Raw genomic sequence first — 14,466 nt, 5'->3', positions numbered from 1 at the left:
GCACAGGTGTCTGAGCTGAGCCTTAGCTGCTTACAGTTGCTCAGACTATATAAATCCTGACAGGTGTGAAATCCTCCCTTCTCAGACTATAGGTCTTTTAATATGTCTCTTCCCCAAATATTTTTTTAAGTTTTCTAAAATTCAAATTGAAACAACAAAGCTGACGGTTCTGCATTTCCAAGAAGTTAGATCATCTTCTGGCCAGGTAAGTGAAATAAAGCATCCTCACAAACATTGGCAGGATGTTTGCAGTCCTCTGCACAAGGTTCAGTGCCAAAGAGCAGGTTTTCACTTCTAGACAGATCCCTTTCGGGGTTCTTAAATGAACGTGGTTTAGAGATTGAGGATGGGATTTTGAGAAGCACGGATCCCGGACTTGCTTTCTGGAGGCACTTAAGCCCTTCTGAAAATCCCAGTCAGAGGCAGTAAAAAGTAATAGATGCACAAGGGATTACAGGGAGCTGGCTGCAAGGAGAATGGAAAGGGACTTGGGAGCTTTAGTTATGAAACAGTATTACTCTCACTCCCTCCTTTCTGCTAAGAAGGTAGACATCAAAGCTGTATCTAAACACAGCTCTCAAATCATTCCAGCTTCCCATAGGGGGTCCACAGGAAGTGTTTGATTCTTAAACTTGCACAGACCCTGGTTTTTAAACCTCTGCAGATCTGGTTGTGTTGGTACACTTGAACTGCAGTGGACTATCTGCTCTAATCTTACACTCTCACATCTACAACTTCTTGTCCTTTGTTGTTTAGATGGTGAGTTGAGTTAGGCTAGAAAAGAATTGATGGCTGGAAAGTAGTACATTGTACTATAATGCAAATACCTGAGCTCAATCTGACAGTGGGTGCTTATATCCCAGACCCCACAAAACTCAAATTTGCGGCCTTCTTCAGGGGGTGTGGGGGTGTGCAGGGAAAGAACATTTTTTTACATATACTGGTAAAGTTAAGAGAGAACTCCCAAGCCTAGAGGCAGCATGGTTTAGTGCTCTGAGCAGGAGACCTGCTGTTAGGACTCCTGGGTTCTATTCTTAACTCTGCCACTGACTTTTCTTTGTCCTGGGGCAAGTCATTTAATTTCTCTGTGCCTTAGTTTCCCTATCTGTAAAATGGGGATAAATGAAATTTAGCATCCTTTTAAATGGCTTTGAGATGTTTTATTTTTCATATCCTCTTTTCAGGAGAAAATCCATTGATCCCTGCAGAGCACGTAGAGTTTGTGATTGAGCACATTGTCATGGTGCACGAATCTGTAGGGAATTTCAGTAAAAAATTCCTACAAAAGCTGAGACGCAGCAACTATGTTACGCCAAAGAATTATCTTGATTTCATTAATACTTACTCAAAATTGCTGGAAGAGAAAAATCAGTTCATTTTAGGTAAGGTTTTCTCTTTTTAAGACTGTATGTAATTGAAATGTTTTAAACAGACTCATTTCACTCAGCAAGTCTGTTGAAAAGCAATAAAATAAATACAACCCAAATGAATGTTACCTGAATAATGGGCTATTCCCTGAGTGACACTTCTTCTTTATCTGGACCCGAGCCTGAACCTCCTATCCAAACATCCCTGAGCTTTGGGAGAGTCTGGATATGGATTTGAACTTGGTGTCTCAGACTCAGCTCAGGGTTTTATAGAGATGCCTGTGTGACATGTGCTTTTTCCTCTTGGCATGGTTAGCTGTATTCTGATGGATACTGAAATGTGCCTAGTGCATTGAAATGTGATTGATGTATAGTCAGAGCTGGTCTTCTGCAGAAGCACAGAAAATGTGCCACAGGAGGAGAGGGGACGTGGTTCAGCCAAGTTCTGCGACTCCTGAGCTGATGCTGTAGCACTGGGATTGAAAGGGGGAAAACTCTCTTGCTGGACTCCTTACCATTTTACACTCTCAACAACAGGACTGACCAAGGAGCCTGGGCTCTTGGGAGCTCCATAACAACTTGTGACCCTGCAGAAACGGCAAGGGAGGCCTGCTGCAGTTTTAAGAAAAGGACTGATTTCTTTGACTTCAGAACAGGACACATTTTAAATAATGGTGTCTGTCACTCATGCTCAAATAAACTGGTTAGTCTCTAAGGTGCCACAAGTACTCCTTTTCTTTTTTCTTTTTACGAATACAGACTAACACGGCTGTTACTCTGAAACCTGTCACTGTATGATAGCTCATGAATCACTAATATTTCTCCCTCTTTTTCACTAAGCACAATGCAAACGTCTGGAAGGAGGATTAGCTAAACTGAAGGAAGCTGCTGTTCAGCTGGATGAACTAAATGAGAAACTTGCAGAGCAGAAGATTGTACTGGCTGAAAAATCAGCTGCCTGTGAGGCCTTGTTACAAGAGATAGCAACCAACACAGCGATAGGCAAGTATTTAAAACTCCTGTCATATCCCACAAGCTAAGCTGGGTTGGGCCAGGTCAGTATTAGGCTGGGAGATTCTTAAAGAACGCAGGGTTGATGATTCAGTAAGTGGTACTCTTGTTCTGTCAGTACTGACCGAAGGGCCCACCATGGTGTCATTAATGGTCATATAGTACTTCGCACAAGAGTACGACTCTTGACCTTTGTTTCCTGACCAAATTCCAACTGTGCAATTGCAATCTGCCCATAGTAACATCCATTGCAGTTTCAAGTAGATACAGTGTTCTTCTTCACATCCCATCCCAAACTGTTGAGGAGCAAATTGTGAGAGAAGACGCTAGCAGCAAGGGGAGTTTTGTGAGGCAAAGGCATGGCAGCATGTGGGAAGGCAATGGGAGTGAATGCACCGGGGATCAGAAGGGGATTTGTGAGCTGTTTCCTCTCTGAAAGAGGAGACACAAACAGGAAGAAGAGAGTAGAAAAGGAGATGGTGTTCTGTTGTTCCTAGCATTCCAGAACTTATCTGTGATGGGAAGAGTACTGTGAATAGCAGTGACCTAGCACCAAATGAGTTAATAGTGATCTAGAGATAGTGGTAGTTTCTGATTTTAGGCCATGTGCACTTTTACTGTTTGTTAGCTAGATACAAATCTTAGTAAGCCATTTATTATATTCTGCCTTTTGCACTTTTTAGCTGAGGAGAAGAAAAAATTGGCAGAAGAAAAAGCAGTGGAGATAGAAGAACAGAATAAAGTCATTGCTGTTGAAAAGAAGGATGCTGAGACGGCCCTGGCTGAGGCCATGCCTATTTTAGAAGCTGCTAAACTGGAGCTGCAGAAGCTGGACAAGTCTGATGTCACAGAGATTAGGTGATTAATTCTGATTTGTAAGAGCATAAACTCTTAGAAATTCAATTCCATGGTGCCTTTGCTGTAGTCTAAGTACCTGACAAGCACTAGCACCCTCAGCCTCACACACTGCTGTGAGGTAAGGATGCATGATCATCCCTGTTAGACAGATGCGGGGATTGAGGCTAGAGAGGTCAAGGTCTCATCGGGAGTCTGAGGCAGAGCTTGGGGATCTCCAAGTCCTGTGTGTCAACCGCAGGCCTGTCCTTCCTTCCAGGAAAGCAATCCAATATTTGATGTCTTTCTAATTATTCTGTAATACATTTCTGCCACCCTGAGTACTGCTGAAGTCTATGTGGGGGTCATTCAAGCAGTAGCTATCCTAGCCCTTTCACTCTGGGGTGGTGATTTTATTCTGCACTAGATGTGGGATACACAGCACTTGAGTTTCAAAGATGTTTAATGGTATGAATGTGTATTTCTCTTTTTATATACCTTCTTCTTTTTGTGTTTTAATAATAGCTTCTGTAAAGGTGGCTTTAAAGCTATACCCAAACTTCAGCTCCCCTCAAAATTCTGCCATTCCTTCTCCCTTCAGACTCTTCCAGCCCCCACCACACTTCTTAATCGTCCTCCTCCCACTAGGCCTCTAGACACTCTCCCTCCCTGTTCCCCTTGCAATGGGCAACTTGACCTTCCTCTGCCACTCAGTGGAGCTATGCCGATTTACACCAATGGAGCATCTGGCTGTCGTTACACACCATTGCTTTTCTCCATTTTCGCCTGGAGCAGGCAGGAATGCAGGGCTCAGGAGTCAGGCAGGCAGGAGGGGTCCCATAGTAGCAGCCAGCCAGGGGTTGCTCAGACAACTTCTTGTGTTGTGTTTATATAGAGCTGGTTTATATAGAGCGCCTCAGCCAATAAAGGGTGCTGGATGTTTCCCCCAATTGGGAGCTTCAGGGGTGGGGCCCTCTGTGTGCTAGCACTCACTGGTTCCCTTTCTCTGGTTGTTTAGGTGATCTGCTGGGTGGTGGTTGTGGTCTGATGCTGCCTGTGGGTCCGAGTTCAAGGCCTGTCATCCCTCACAGTTGTTAAATAATGTTGAATAGGAAAGCATACTTACATTTAATACACCTAGTATGATAAAGACCTTTAAACAGGAGATAGATGAGTACCCAGAAGAAAATATTGTACGATGGGATACAACTGCAACTGTAATTCAAAGGAAAGATCAGAGTATCAGACTTTGATGAGTTTCTTCTCACCTTTCCATCCTAAAATCTCCTTTGTTCCCCTAGTAGATTACACTAGTTTAGCCAGGAGTCCTGAGGATTATTTCCAAAACCAGCTCAGCACAGCTGCTGCCAGTGTTCTGTCACTGTTACTGCAGGCTGATGCAGCTTTAAGCTCCAGTAAAAACATGGTTAAGGGTTTTATTTCTCTGATGATTGAACTCCTTTAGAAACCTTGAGGAAGTTGTTGTATGAATGTAATATTTAGTTTTTAGCCCTCTGTTTATAAATCTTTCCTTGTTTGGATTGGATTGTATTTCTCACTTGGATGAGGAGGTATCTTGGGGAATTGCTATATTATATCACCCCTTGCACTAAACACCACCGGTTGGAAAAAAACTCTTCCAACAAGAGTTATGTATTTATAGCATCATGCACTTTATTTCTCCCCTTTCCCCATGTTTATTTTCTAGGTCCTTTGCTAAGCCCCCTAAACAGGTGCAGACTGTTTGTGAATGTATCCTCATAATGAGAGGATACAAAGAATTAAACTGGAAGATGGCCAAAGGAATGATGTCTGACCCAAATTTCCTGCGATCCCTAATGGAGATAGATTTTGATGGAATTACTCAGACCCAAGTTAAATCCGTCCGAGGTAAATTGTTCAGCTAATGAATCAGGCACTTGGAATTTAATGTAGAGTTTTATTAATATTATTTCAGATGTTAGCTGCTATGCTGGATGCTTTCTTCTCTTCAGGTGAAATTTACCCTGGCGCCGAGGGCAAGAGTGAGGCTTCTGCCCAACTTGTTTTGCACTGTGGGCTTAACCAGGTCTTTCCTGGCACAAAGGCCTTGTACTTGCTCTCTGCACAGGGTTATGCCTTAACTTGCATTGTAATCTTGGTTGACTTTTGCTTAGAGAAGGTTAGACATAAACTGAACAGTTGAGCAGGGCCTTTGTTTGTTTTTTAGCTACTTGGAAAGTATAATTGTCACATCATTTTCACGATGAACATTAAAGATACAACACATGTGTCACGGAAAGGCAGTGGGCTGCAACTGAAACTAATTGGACCAAATTCTGCTCATGCTTACACCAACGTAAATCCAGAGTAATTCCAGTGGAGTTACACTGGGGTCAGTGAGAAGAGAATTTGGTCCATTGAGCATAATAACCTTTGGCTGCCGTTTAGCAAGCAAAGGGCTAGATTTTGAGAAATGCTGAGCAATCCCTGTGAAGTGCTGATCTCACTCAGCTTCCCTTGGAGTCAGCTGGCCTAAAGTCCTTGAATATCTGACAATATCTTGCTTGTTTTATTATTGTCCAGCAGCATAACCTTATACTGTAAAGTTGTTTTGCATTGGTTATCACATCCTTGTTCCAATACATACCACAGAGCTAGAGAGCTAGCTGAGATTTGATTCACAAGGAAAGCTATTGCTCTTGTGATTTATGCATTGTTATTAAACTGACTTGCAGAGTTTTTGTGTGTTAACATTTAGCTCTGTTAAAGAATCTTAACACGACATTTGAAGAAATGGAAGCTGTTAGCAGAGCAGGATTGGGAATGTTAAAATTTGTCGAAGCAGTAATGAGCTACTGTGATGTAGCTAAGGAAATCAGGCCAAAGAGAGAAAAGGTACAGTGTGCAAATATGAACATAAAGGACTATGAAGAGTGTTTGTTGCCACAAAAATAACACTTGGCAATTTTATGTATTGCAGTGTTTCTCCGCATCAAAGTGTCAACAGCTATGAAAGTGGTGTTTGCTAGAACCACTGTAATAATAATACCTAGCTCTTATATAGCACTTTTCCTCAGTAGACCTCAAAGCACTTTAGGAAGCCAGGCTTTCAATTGCAAGCTGCTGTTTTCATTGTATTATAGGTCTGTGATACCAGTTTCTGTTTGCATTAAAACATGAAGTAAAAGGAGGAGTTTTGTAATGTAATATTGGGGGGGGGGGGAGAATGGAGAAGGAAGTTATAGGTGCCTACTGAAAACTCACTTAAAATAATACCCAGGCATTTGAGCATAGACGGACTCAATGGTATGTCGAATCCATTTCCCTGGTTTAAGCAGGAACGATTTTTCTGGCCTGTTTAAAAAGGGCTAGCAATGTAATTCTTTTATAAAATTAAAGTGTAAATCCTACCAGTACGACGACGAAACATCTCTGCTCACCAAGGAAGGTTTTCTGCTGGCCAGTGGGCAAGTGCATTTGTCAAGTCCTGGCTCTAAATTTTCTTTTAGGCCCTAATCCCTTTTTCCTTAGGCAGCCAGTACTCTTATGGATGTCTGTGGGACTGCTCATGTGCTTAAGTACCTGGCTAGATCAAGGCTAAGAGTTTTGTCAGTGTCAGGACTGCAGAATCAGACCATATTATACGTGTATGGGGTGAGAGGAGTTGGGTGAAAAACAGTACCTATTTTTTCTTCTTACACTATTTATTACCAGATTGTCTTAAAGATATATGAAATAACTAATTGAAGGTTGAAAACCAATGATTTTGCATCAAAAAATAAAACTCCCCTCTCCTCAGACATGACACATGATGTCTTTCATAATGTAGGTGGCTAGGTTGGAACGGAACTACTATTTAAGTAAACGTGATCTGGAAAAGATACAGACAGAGCTGGCGACAATTCAGAGGGAGCTCAAAGCTTTGGGTGACAAGTATGAAGCTGCAATAAGGGAAAAACAACAGTTACAAGAAGAAGCAGAGATCATGGAAAGGAGACTTATCGCTGCTGACAAGCTCATCTCTGGCTTGGGATCTGAAAATATAAGGTTAAGTCTAGTGCCAGAAGAGAGATTTTTTGCATTAAAATGTAAGCTCAGAAACCACGCATAAAATTTTCAAAAGCACCTAAGAGATGTAGGAGTTTGTCCTGTTTTCAAAAGTGATTTAGGCACTTAGGAGCCTAAGTTTCAATGAAAGTCACTTTTGAAAATGGGAATTAGAATCATAGAAGATTAGGGTTGGAAGAGACCTGAGGAGGTCATCTAGTCCAACCCCCTGCTCAGAGCAGGACCAACCCCAACTAAATCATGCCAGCCAGGGCTTTGTCAAGCTGGGCCTTGAAAACCTCTAAGGATGGAGATTCCACCACCTCCCTAAGTGCTTTTGAAAATTGCACCCTGTGTGTTTTGTTTGTTTCTGTGAAGCAACTAACATACTTTGGCCCCTGAAAAATAATAAAAACAAATAATATGATTTTTCAATCCAGAAGTCTTTACTGGGCGTATTTGAGACTCACAGTTAATCTTTTAAAATGAAACGGAAAAAGCAAAATGTAGCTGCAGTTAAGTACTGTTTAAAGGCATGACGCAAATCCAGGTCAAATTGAACTTTCTGCTGCCATTACTGCTGTGCTACGTGGTTGGTTGTAGGTTTGGGGCTCTTCTCAACCTGAAGCTAAAACATAAGCAGCTTTAGAAATGCTGGAGTTCTCTGACCCCTGCTGCAGAAAAGATCTCAGACTGACCCAGAATTCATTAATTTTTCTATCAGATGGACAAATGATTTAGAGGAGTTAAAAATACGAAAAGTGAAGCTGCTAGGTGACTGTCTACTTTGCGCTGCTTTTCTGAGCTATGAAGGGGCATTCAATTGGGATTTCCGTAATGAGATGATCTACCATGAGTGGCAAGAAGATATCCGATCACGAGAGATTCCTCTCAGCCAGCCTTTTAGATTGGAAAACCTCCTGACTGATGACGTAGAGATTAGCAGGTATGTGAAATCACTGAGCTTTAAAAAAGCAGCCCAGCTGCTACTGAGTGTAGAGAAGGGCTGAAGTCACACAGTTTGGATCTGAATCTGGATCCAGGATTGGAGATTGTTGGGTTCGGGGGCAGAGGAGGGGGTTGAGTTTGGCCCATCTCTGTTTTTGCACTAAATCAGGGAAATCAGAAAAAAGCCATCAGCGTACAATCACCTCTGAAAAGTGACTGTTTGAAAATGGGATCATCTTTCTCAATAGAGAATAATAATTTTATAGTCCTTTTCATCCGAGAATCTCAAAGTGCCTTGCAAAGAGATCTTCCCCCTGTGTATTTGGAGTCCTGTCTGCTTACTCCAATGACAAAATTAAATTTGAACTACTTTTTACTCCTGTTAGCCAAGCATAACCAATACAGCTATTGTCTAATCTTGACCCCTCTCCAATACTAAATATACTGTATTCTGCTCACACTGATCAAGGGTGGGAGGGATAGCTCAGTGGTTTGAGCTTGAGCATTAGCCTGCTAAACCCAGGGTTGTGAGTTCAATCCTTGAGGGGGCCATTTAGGGATCTGGGGCAAAAATTGGGGATTGGTCCTGCTTTGAGCAGGGGGTTGGACTAGATGACCTCCTGAGGTCCCTTCCAACCCTGATATTCTTTGATCAACAGTTTTTAACTAAATTCCAGTCTGGAGCTCTGTTCCTGCTCTCTGTTATCCTTAGGCTACCAACTGAAGGCCCCTAAATCCTATACAGTGATTGGTGCTCTAGAAGTACCTGATAGAGATTAGATAGATAAGTGTAAGAAAGGTCAGAATGTCAATGCAGTGGGCTTTTACCGGGGTGAGCAATGGCTGAATTCGTAGAGTATAATCTTTACTACTCGTGATGCACAAGCATCCCAGGAAGAATTTTCAGATCCCACGGCTGGCAGAGAGACAAAACATCTTTCTTCTTGTGAACTGAGTACCTGGAATCTAATAAATCGTACTTTGTACATCTATAGCACTCAGTATAGCTGGTACCACATGATGCCATTGAAAAATTTGTTTCACAAAGTAGATCCAGACTATGAGTGGGATGCAAAGATCAGTGGGAGTCCTTTCATTGACTTCAGGGGATCTGGGTCAGGACCTGTCTCATTTAAACCAGTTTCTGTCTAGTTCAGGATTATTCACCATAGTACATTAATTAGTGCTTTAACCAGGCTAGTTATAAGTAACTCAATGATGCTTTCATTGTTTCCCGTGGGAGTCTATGGTTATGTCTACATGGCAAAAAGTCTTAGAGACTGTGTCTACAGACTCAGGCTCATGCTGTGGCACTAAAAATAGCTGTGTAGATGTTTGGGCTCAGGCTGGAGCTTGGGCTCTGAAACCCACTCCTCTCCCTGGGCTTCAGAGCCCGAGCCCAAACATCAGCATGGCTATTTTCAGCACCGTAGTGGAATTCTGTAGACCCAGGCTCTGACTCGCTGCTGTGAGGTTGTTTTTGCCATGATACACTGTATGTTCTAGGGTGTTGTAATAGAATGCTCAGTAGAATAGCAGTGGTTTACCCGTAAGTGAAGCGTGCTGCTGTACCATAAAGAATAAAATACACAGCAATCTTTACTTTGTTTCCTTCCCAGGTGGGGCTCCCAAGGTTTGCCTCCAGATGAGCTCTCTGTTCAGAATGGCATTCTGACAACACGTGCTAGCCGATTCCCTTTGTGCATAGACCCCCAGCAGCAGGCATTAAATTGGATCAGGAGAAAAGAAGAAAAAAATAATCTGCGGGTGAAGCTAAATTTTCATTTTATTTTTATATTTATTGTTTTGAAAGATGCATAAATATCTGCCCTTGGCCAAGGTGCCAGTTACTAGTGGGAATTGGCAGTCATGATGGTTGAGCCTCAACAGGATGGAAGTGCAGTGCCATTAAGCATCTAAACATAAAGTCAATTATCCAGATGGATAGTGACCCCGCCCTGCATCCAGCCTGTGGAGGATTGAAGCAGGATATCTGAAACACCAGAAGCCAAGCTGCCATTCAGAGACCTCCAATTTTGGGAACAAAGAATGCTGGGCTCCAGTTTCCTTCTACCCTCAGCAGGGGAGCAACAGCTTACATCCTGCTTCTGTCTCTTTTAGTGCTACGTGACATTGGAAGACCAGAGGCAGATGCCACCAAGACGCCTCTTCTCCAGTGATAAAGCATGTTGTCAAAAATTCAGGAGTTCATCTGGAAGGGGTGTCTGTCTGGGGAGGTGAAATGCTGTTGTATCGAAGAACTATTTAGTCTTAATCCCCCTGGGCCATGACCCTCCCATGATCCTCAATTCCCTCACTGTTCCAGTCCTCCAAGCTCACTCAAAACCACTGTTTTCCCCTCCTTGCTCCATTGCCTAGCCATCTATACCCCTACCTTTTCAGTTCTGTTGATACCCAACAATGTGATGCTCGTTCTGCATGGCACCTGCAAACCTGCTTGAACTTTGGGCGTGCCTCGTTACTCATGCTGCAAGGTGCATGACTTGCATCTCGCAGAAAGCCCCAGTGCTTGCAGGAACAGGATAGACAAAAGTTTAGGCCACATTGTGTTTAGGGGTGCAGTTGCAGCAGGAAAGAATTGTTTTCCAAGCAGATAGTTTTTCTCAGTGGATCAGAATCAAGAATGTGCTTTCTTTGATCTCTCCCAATCAGGGTTATATCATCTGTAGGATGAAAGGCAGAGATGCATAGACAAACAGCAAGCTTAATGAATACTGGTAATTATTGTAAAATAGAAATATTCAGTGAATTCAATATTAACTGTTCCAAATCTTTCCATTTTTCTGTTCTCTTTCAGATGGCTTCCTTTAATGACCCTGATTTCCTTAAACAACTAGAAATGGCCATAAAGTATGGGAGTCCTTTCTTGTTCCATGATGTAGATGAATACATAGATCCTGTGATTGACAACGTCTTAGAAAAGAATATAAAAGTTGCCCAGGGGCGAATATTTATCGTACTGGGTGATAAGGAAGTAGACTATGACAATAACTTCAAATTGTACTTGAACACCAAGCTAGCTAACCCTAAATATTCACCATCGGTGTTTGGAAAAGCCATGGTTATCAACTATACAGGTGAGCATATGCATGCTGTTAGGGACAGAGTATTAACTGCTCAGTAGTGCAAATGTAGGACATAAACTAGGCTCAGATGAGCTATTGTTCCAAAAAGCTGAGATCCTTTCTCTTGTATCAGAAACCACAGCACATGAGTTTGGATGAGTTCAACTGCAAAATGCAAGCGTTTTCAGCCAGGGGATATTGAGCCCAGCTGCGGATTCATTAGTCTGAAACCAATGAATCCAGGCAGTTACTCTGCTTTTCGGCTGGATTAAGTGCTGGTTGTGTACCTGCGCAAATCCAGGTCTGGCCTGAGTGAAAGGCAGATTCTGACATCCTTACTCATGTTGTCTGACTCCTTTCTCCACTAGTCCCATTGACATCTCATGGGGCAAGCTGCTTCTCAGTAGCAGTAAGGGGGTCAAAATCTGGCCCTACGTGAGTTAGAAAACAGAGAACAACTGCTGTAAATAATGGCTAGCCCTCTGACCACATCAGAAGAGGGAGACAGAAATGTCCTAGCTCTCTGGCAGTGGAATTTGCAGTGCCTGTTAACTATGTATAATACTATAATGTATGTTATATTGTTTATACTCCTCCTTGTATTCAGCCTCTGATAACCTGATAATACTGAGTTCTACCTTGAGGGCAGGGGACTGGACTTGAAGACCTCTTGAGCTCCCTTCCAATCCAATTCTCTGATTCTATGATTTAATGTTAAATTTTTCCACTTCCTGCTGTTAGTCTAAAAGGAAACTAAACTACATGCTGCTTATTAGATGTGTCAGGTGAGAACCAATATAGAAGAACAAAACTCAGTGCTGTTAACTAAACCTGTCTTTTCAGCACAGAGTTATATAAGATCATATAGCCTGAAGAAACTGTATGAAAGTAACCTTGTGTTTTCAGAAAGATTGTGCTGAGGACATGGTTCTCCATTTTCCATCCATAGTTACACTAAAAGGCCTTGAGGATCAGCTGCTCAGTGTTATTGTGGGGTTTGAAAGAAGAGAGCTAGAAGAACAGAGAGAACATCTCATCCAGGAAACCAGCGAGAACAAAAACTTGCTGAAAGATTTGGAAGATTCTCTCCTCCGGGAACTGGCAACTTCCACAGGAAACATGTTGGATAATGTGGACTTGGTGCACACCCTGGAGGAGACAAAAGCCAAAGCTACTGAGGTACCTATAAGAGCCTTATCTCATGGTTGTTCTATGTAGGAATCCCCGTCTTTCCTTTGGGATTTGTTTCATCCTCCTTTATTCCTTAAGTTAGGATGTAAGTTGAAAAGGAGCTGAGAGTTACATGGTGAGCAGTTGTCTATGAGAACTCCATACATGCACAGGTCTAGCACTTGTGTCCAGAGACAGAAATCTTAATTCTTTAAGAATTTGTTTGCTCCGAGTTGCCCACTTGATCCAGGAATGTTTATCCATAATCAGAAATATATTATCTTTAGGTATGGGGCCAGACAGCATGATATTTCCTGAGGAAATCCCTTAGTGTGCAGAAGTCTCAAAAAGTCAATCTTGGGCCTATCAAACACCATCACTTTACAATGTTCTGCTTGATGTGATGGTGGTGAGTCAGAAGGTCTTCATCTGGATCATGAATTCATGATGTAACATCATGACATATTTCAGTGCCATGGGGAGGATTTTATTCCATCAGACAAATGGCAAGCCTACCTTCAGAGAAGACTTCCTTATAATAGGGATCTTTTAGTTAAAAAAAAAAAAAAGCATGTATCTATCTCTGTATCTTTGGTAACATGTTATTCCAACTCTGAAACAATCTTTGCATGGTTTTATTAAAACTGAAGGTTCACTGAAATTTGTAAATCTTTTCCAGTATTTCTTACAAACATACAGTGCTCTGTATCACAGATATTCCAACTTTATCATCTGGAAGTTTAATAAACTGAACTAAAGCATTTTTGGAGAGGGAAAAGAATGTTTATTAATATGATTTTTTTTCTTTAAAAAAGGCTACTTGAATTTTTAGCTATTCAATGTGGGATTGTTTCAAGGAAATGTTCTTGGTTCTGTGGCAGCAATTGGCTTTTGATGGCACACCTGCCAGTGTTCATATGATTTTTTATAAATGCTGATACTTGTTTACTGCTTGATATATTTTTAAATCCTGGAAGGGTTGTTCGTAGTATTTCAAAACGCTGTTTCAATATTGTTTGCCACAGATTAGCTCAGCATATCATTAACCATGTAGTTCTGTTAGTAGTTATACATGGATAAAATTAATGCTTGGGAGCCACATTTCTCACTTGCTAGGTATCAGAGAAACTCAAACTGGCTGAGAAGACAGCAGTGGACATTGACAAGCTGCGAGATGGCTACCGACCTGCTGCTAAGAGGGGCGCCATTTTGTTCTTTGTTTTATCTGAAATGGCCCTTGTCAACACCATGTATCAATACTCCTTGGCCTCCTTCCTAGATGTGTTCGGGTTTTCGCTTCGGAAATCCATGCCCAACTCAATTCTTCCAAAGAGGCTAAAAAATATCATGGATACATTGACATTCAACATATATAACTATGGCTGCACAGGTTAGTGTGATTAAGCACTGGGATGGCATTGTGTATGTTTGAATGACTGTAATGGGAATTCCTTCAGTCAGTTGTGCAAAGCAATGTAATTTTGTGCTGTCAAAGGAATTTCAACAAATATTGAATTCACTAAATATTCTGTTCGCTGCTAATGCTTCTGCATTCTCTACCCCTTCTTCCCTCATGTTAAGGTTGCTCTGAGATGCAGGGAAGTGCTGTATTCCATCCCCTTGATATTTAAGAAGTACTTCTACTTTTAATAAACAATCAGTTACAAACAGCAGTGGTTCCAAACCAGAAAGATTGATCTCAACCTCTCTGAGCTTTGGAGGGGAGATTGTTTGGAATCTGAAGCTAGATCTGGATGTGAATGTTGTAGCAGGCTCAAATCTCTACAGCGGGCTGAACCAAAATTCACCACCTTGAACGTTGTGGGGTGATCAGAGTCAAGATCTGGATCTGAAATTTGTCCCAAGCCCAAATTCTTAAGAAGCAGACTGATGAGAATATTATGTTCTTATTTCAGGCTTGTTTGAGAGACACAAGTTATTATTTTCCTTTAATATGACTATCAAAATAGAACAAGCTGATGGTAGAGTCCCACAAGAAGAACTGGACTTCTTTTTAAAAG

General features: G+C 41.8%; 1 protein-coding gene across 1 annotated transcript in view; it reads left to right on the top strand.

Annotated features, from left to right (window-relative positions):
• The window catches only part of DNAH10 (dynein axonemal heavy chain 10), a 101,045-nt gene that overhangs the window by 71,813 nt on the left and 14,766 nt on the right, over window positions 1-14,466 (top strand). The window contains exons 55-66 of the mRNA XM_074973276.1: window positions 1,185-1,382; window positions 2,208-2,369; window positions 3,062-3,236; window positions 4,921-5,102; window positions 5,953-6,089; window positions 7,024-7,241; window positions 7,966-8,187; window positions 9,809-9,956; window positions 11,008-11,287; window positions 12,225-12,454; window positions 13,562-13,835; window positions 14,362-14,466. Coding sequence (XP_074829377.1) covers window positions 1,185-1,382; window positions 2,208-2,369; window positions 3,062-3,236; window positions 4,921-5,102; window positions 5,953-6,089; window positions 7,024-7,241; window positions 7,966-8,187; window positions 9,809-9,956; window positions 11,008-11,287; window positions 12,225-12,454; window positions 13,562-13,835; window positions 14,362-14,466 — 2,331 coding nt within the window. The remainder of the gene's footprint in view (window positions 1-1,184; window positions 1,383-2,207; window positions 2,370-3,061; window positions 3,237-4,920; window positions 5,103-5,952; window positions 6,090-7,023; window positions 7,242-7,965; window positions 8,188-9,808; window positions 9,957-11,007; window positions 11,288-12,224; window positions 12,455-13,561; window positions 13,836-14,361) is intronic.

The sequence above is a fragment of the Natator depressus genome, chromosome 15 (assembly GCF_965152275.1).
Source record: "Natator depressus isolate rNatDep1 chromosome 15, rNatDep2.hap1, whole genome shotgun sequence".
Taxonomy (NCBI): domain Eukaryota; kingdom Metazoa; phylum Chordata; order Testudines; family Cheloniidae; genus Natator; species Natator depressus.
Note: the sequence above shows the minus strand (reverse complement) of the source record. Positions and strands in the feature narration are given on the sequence as shown.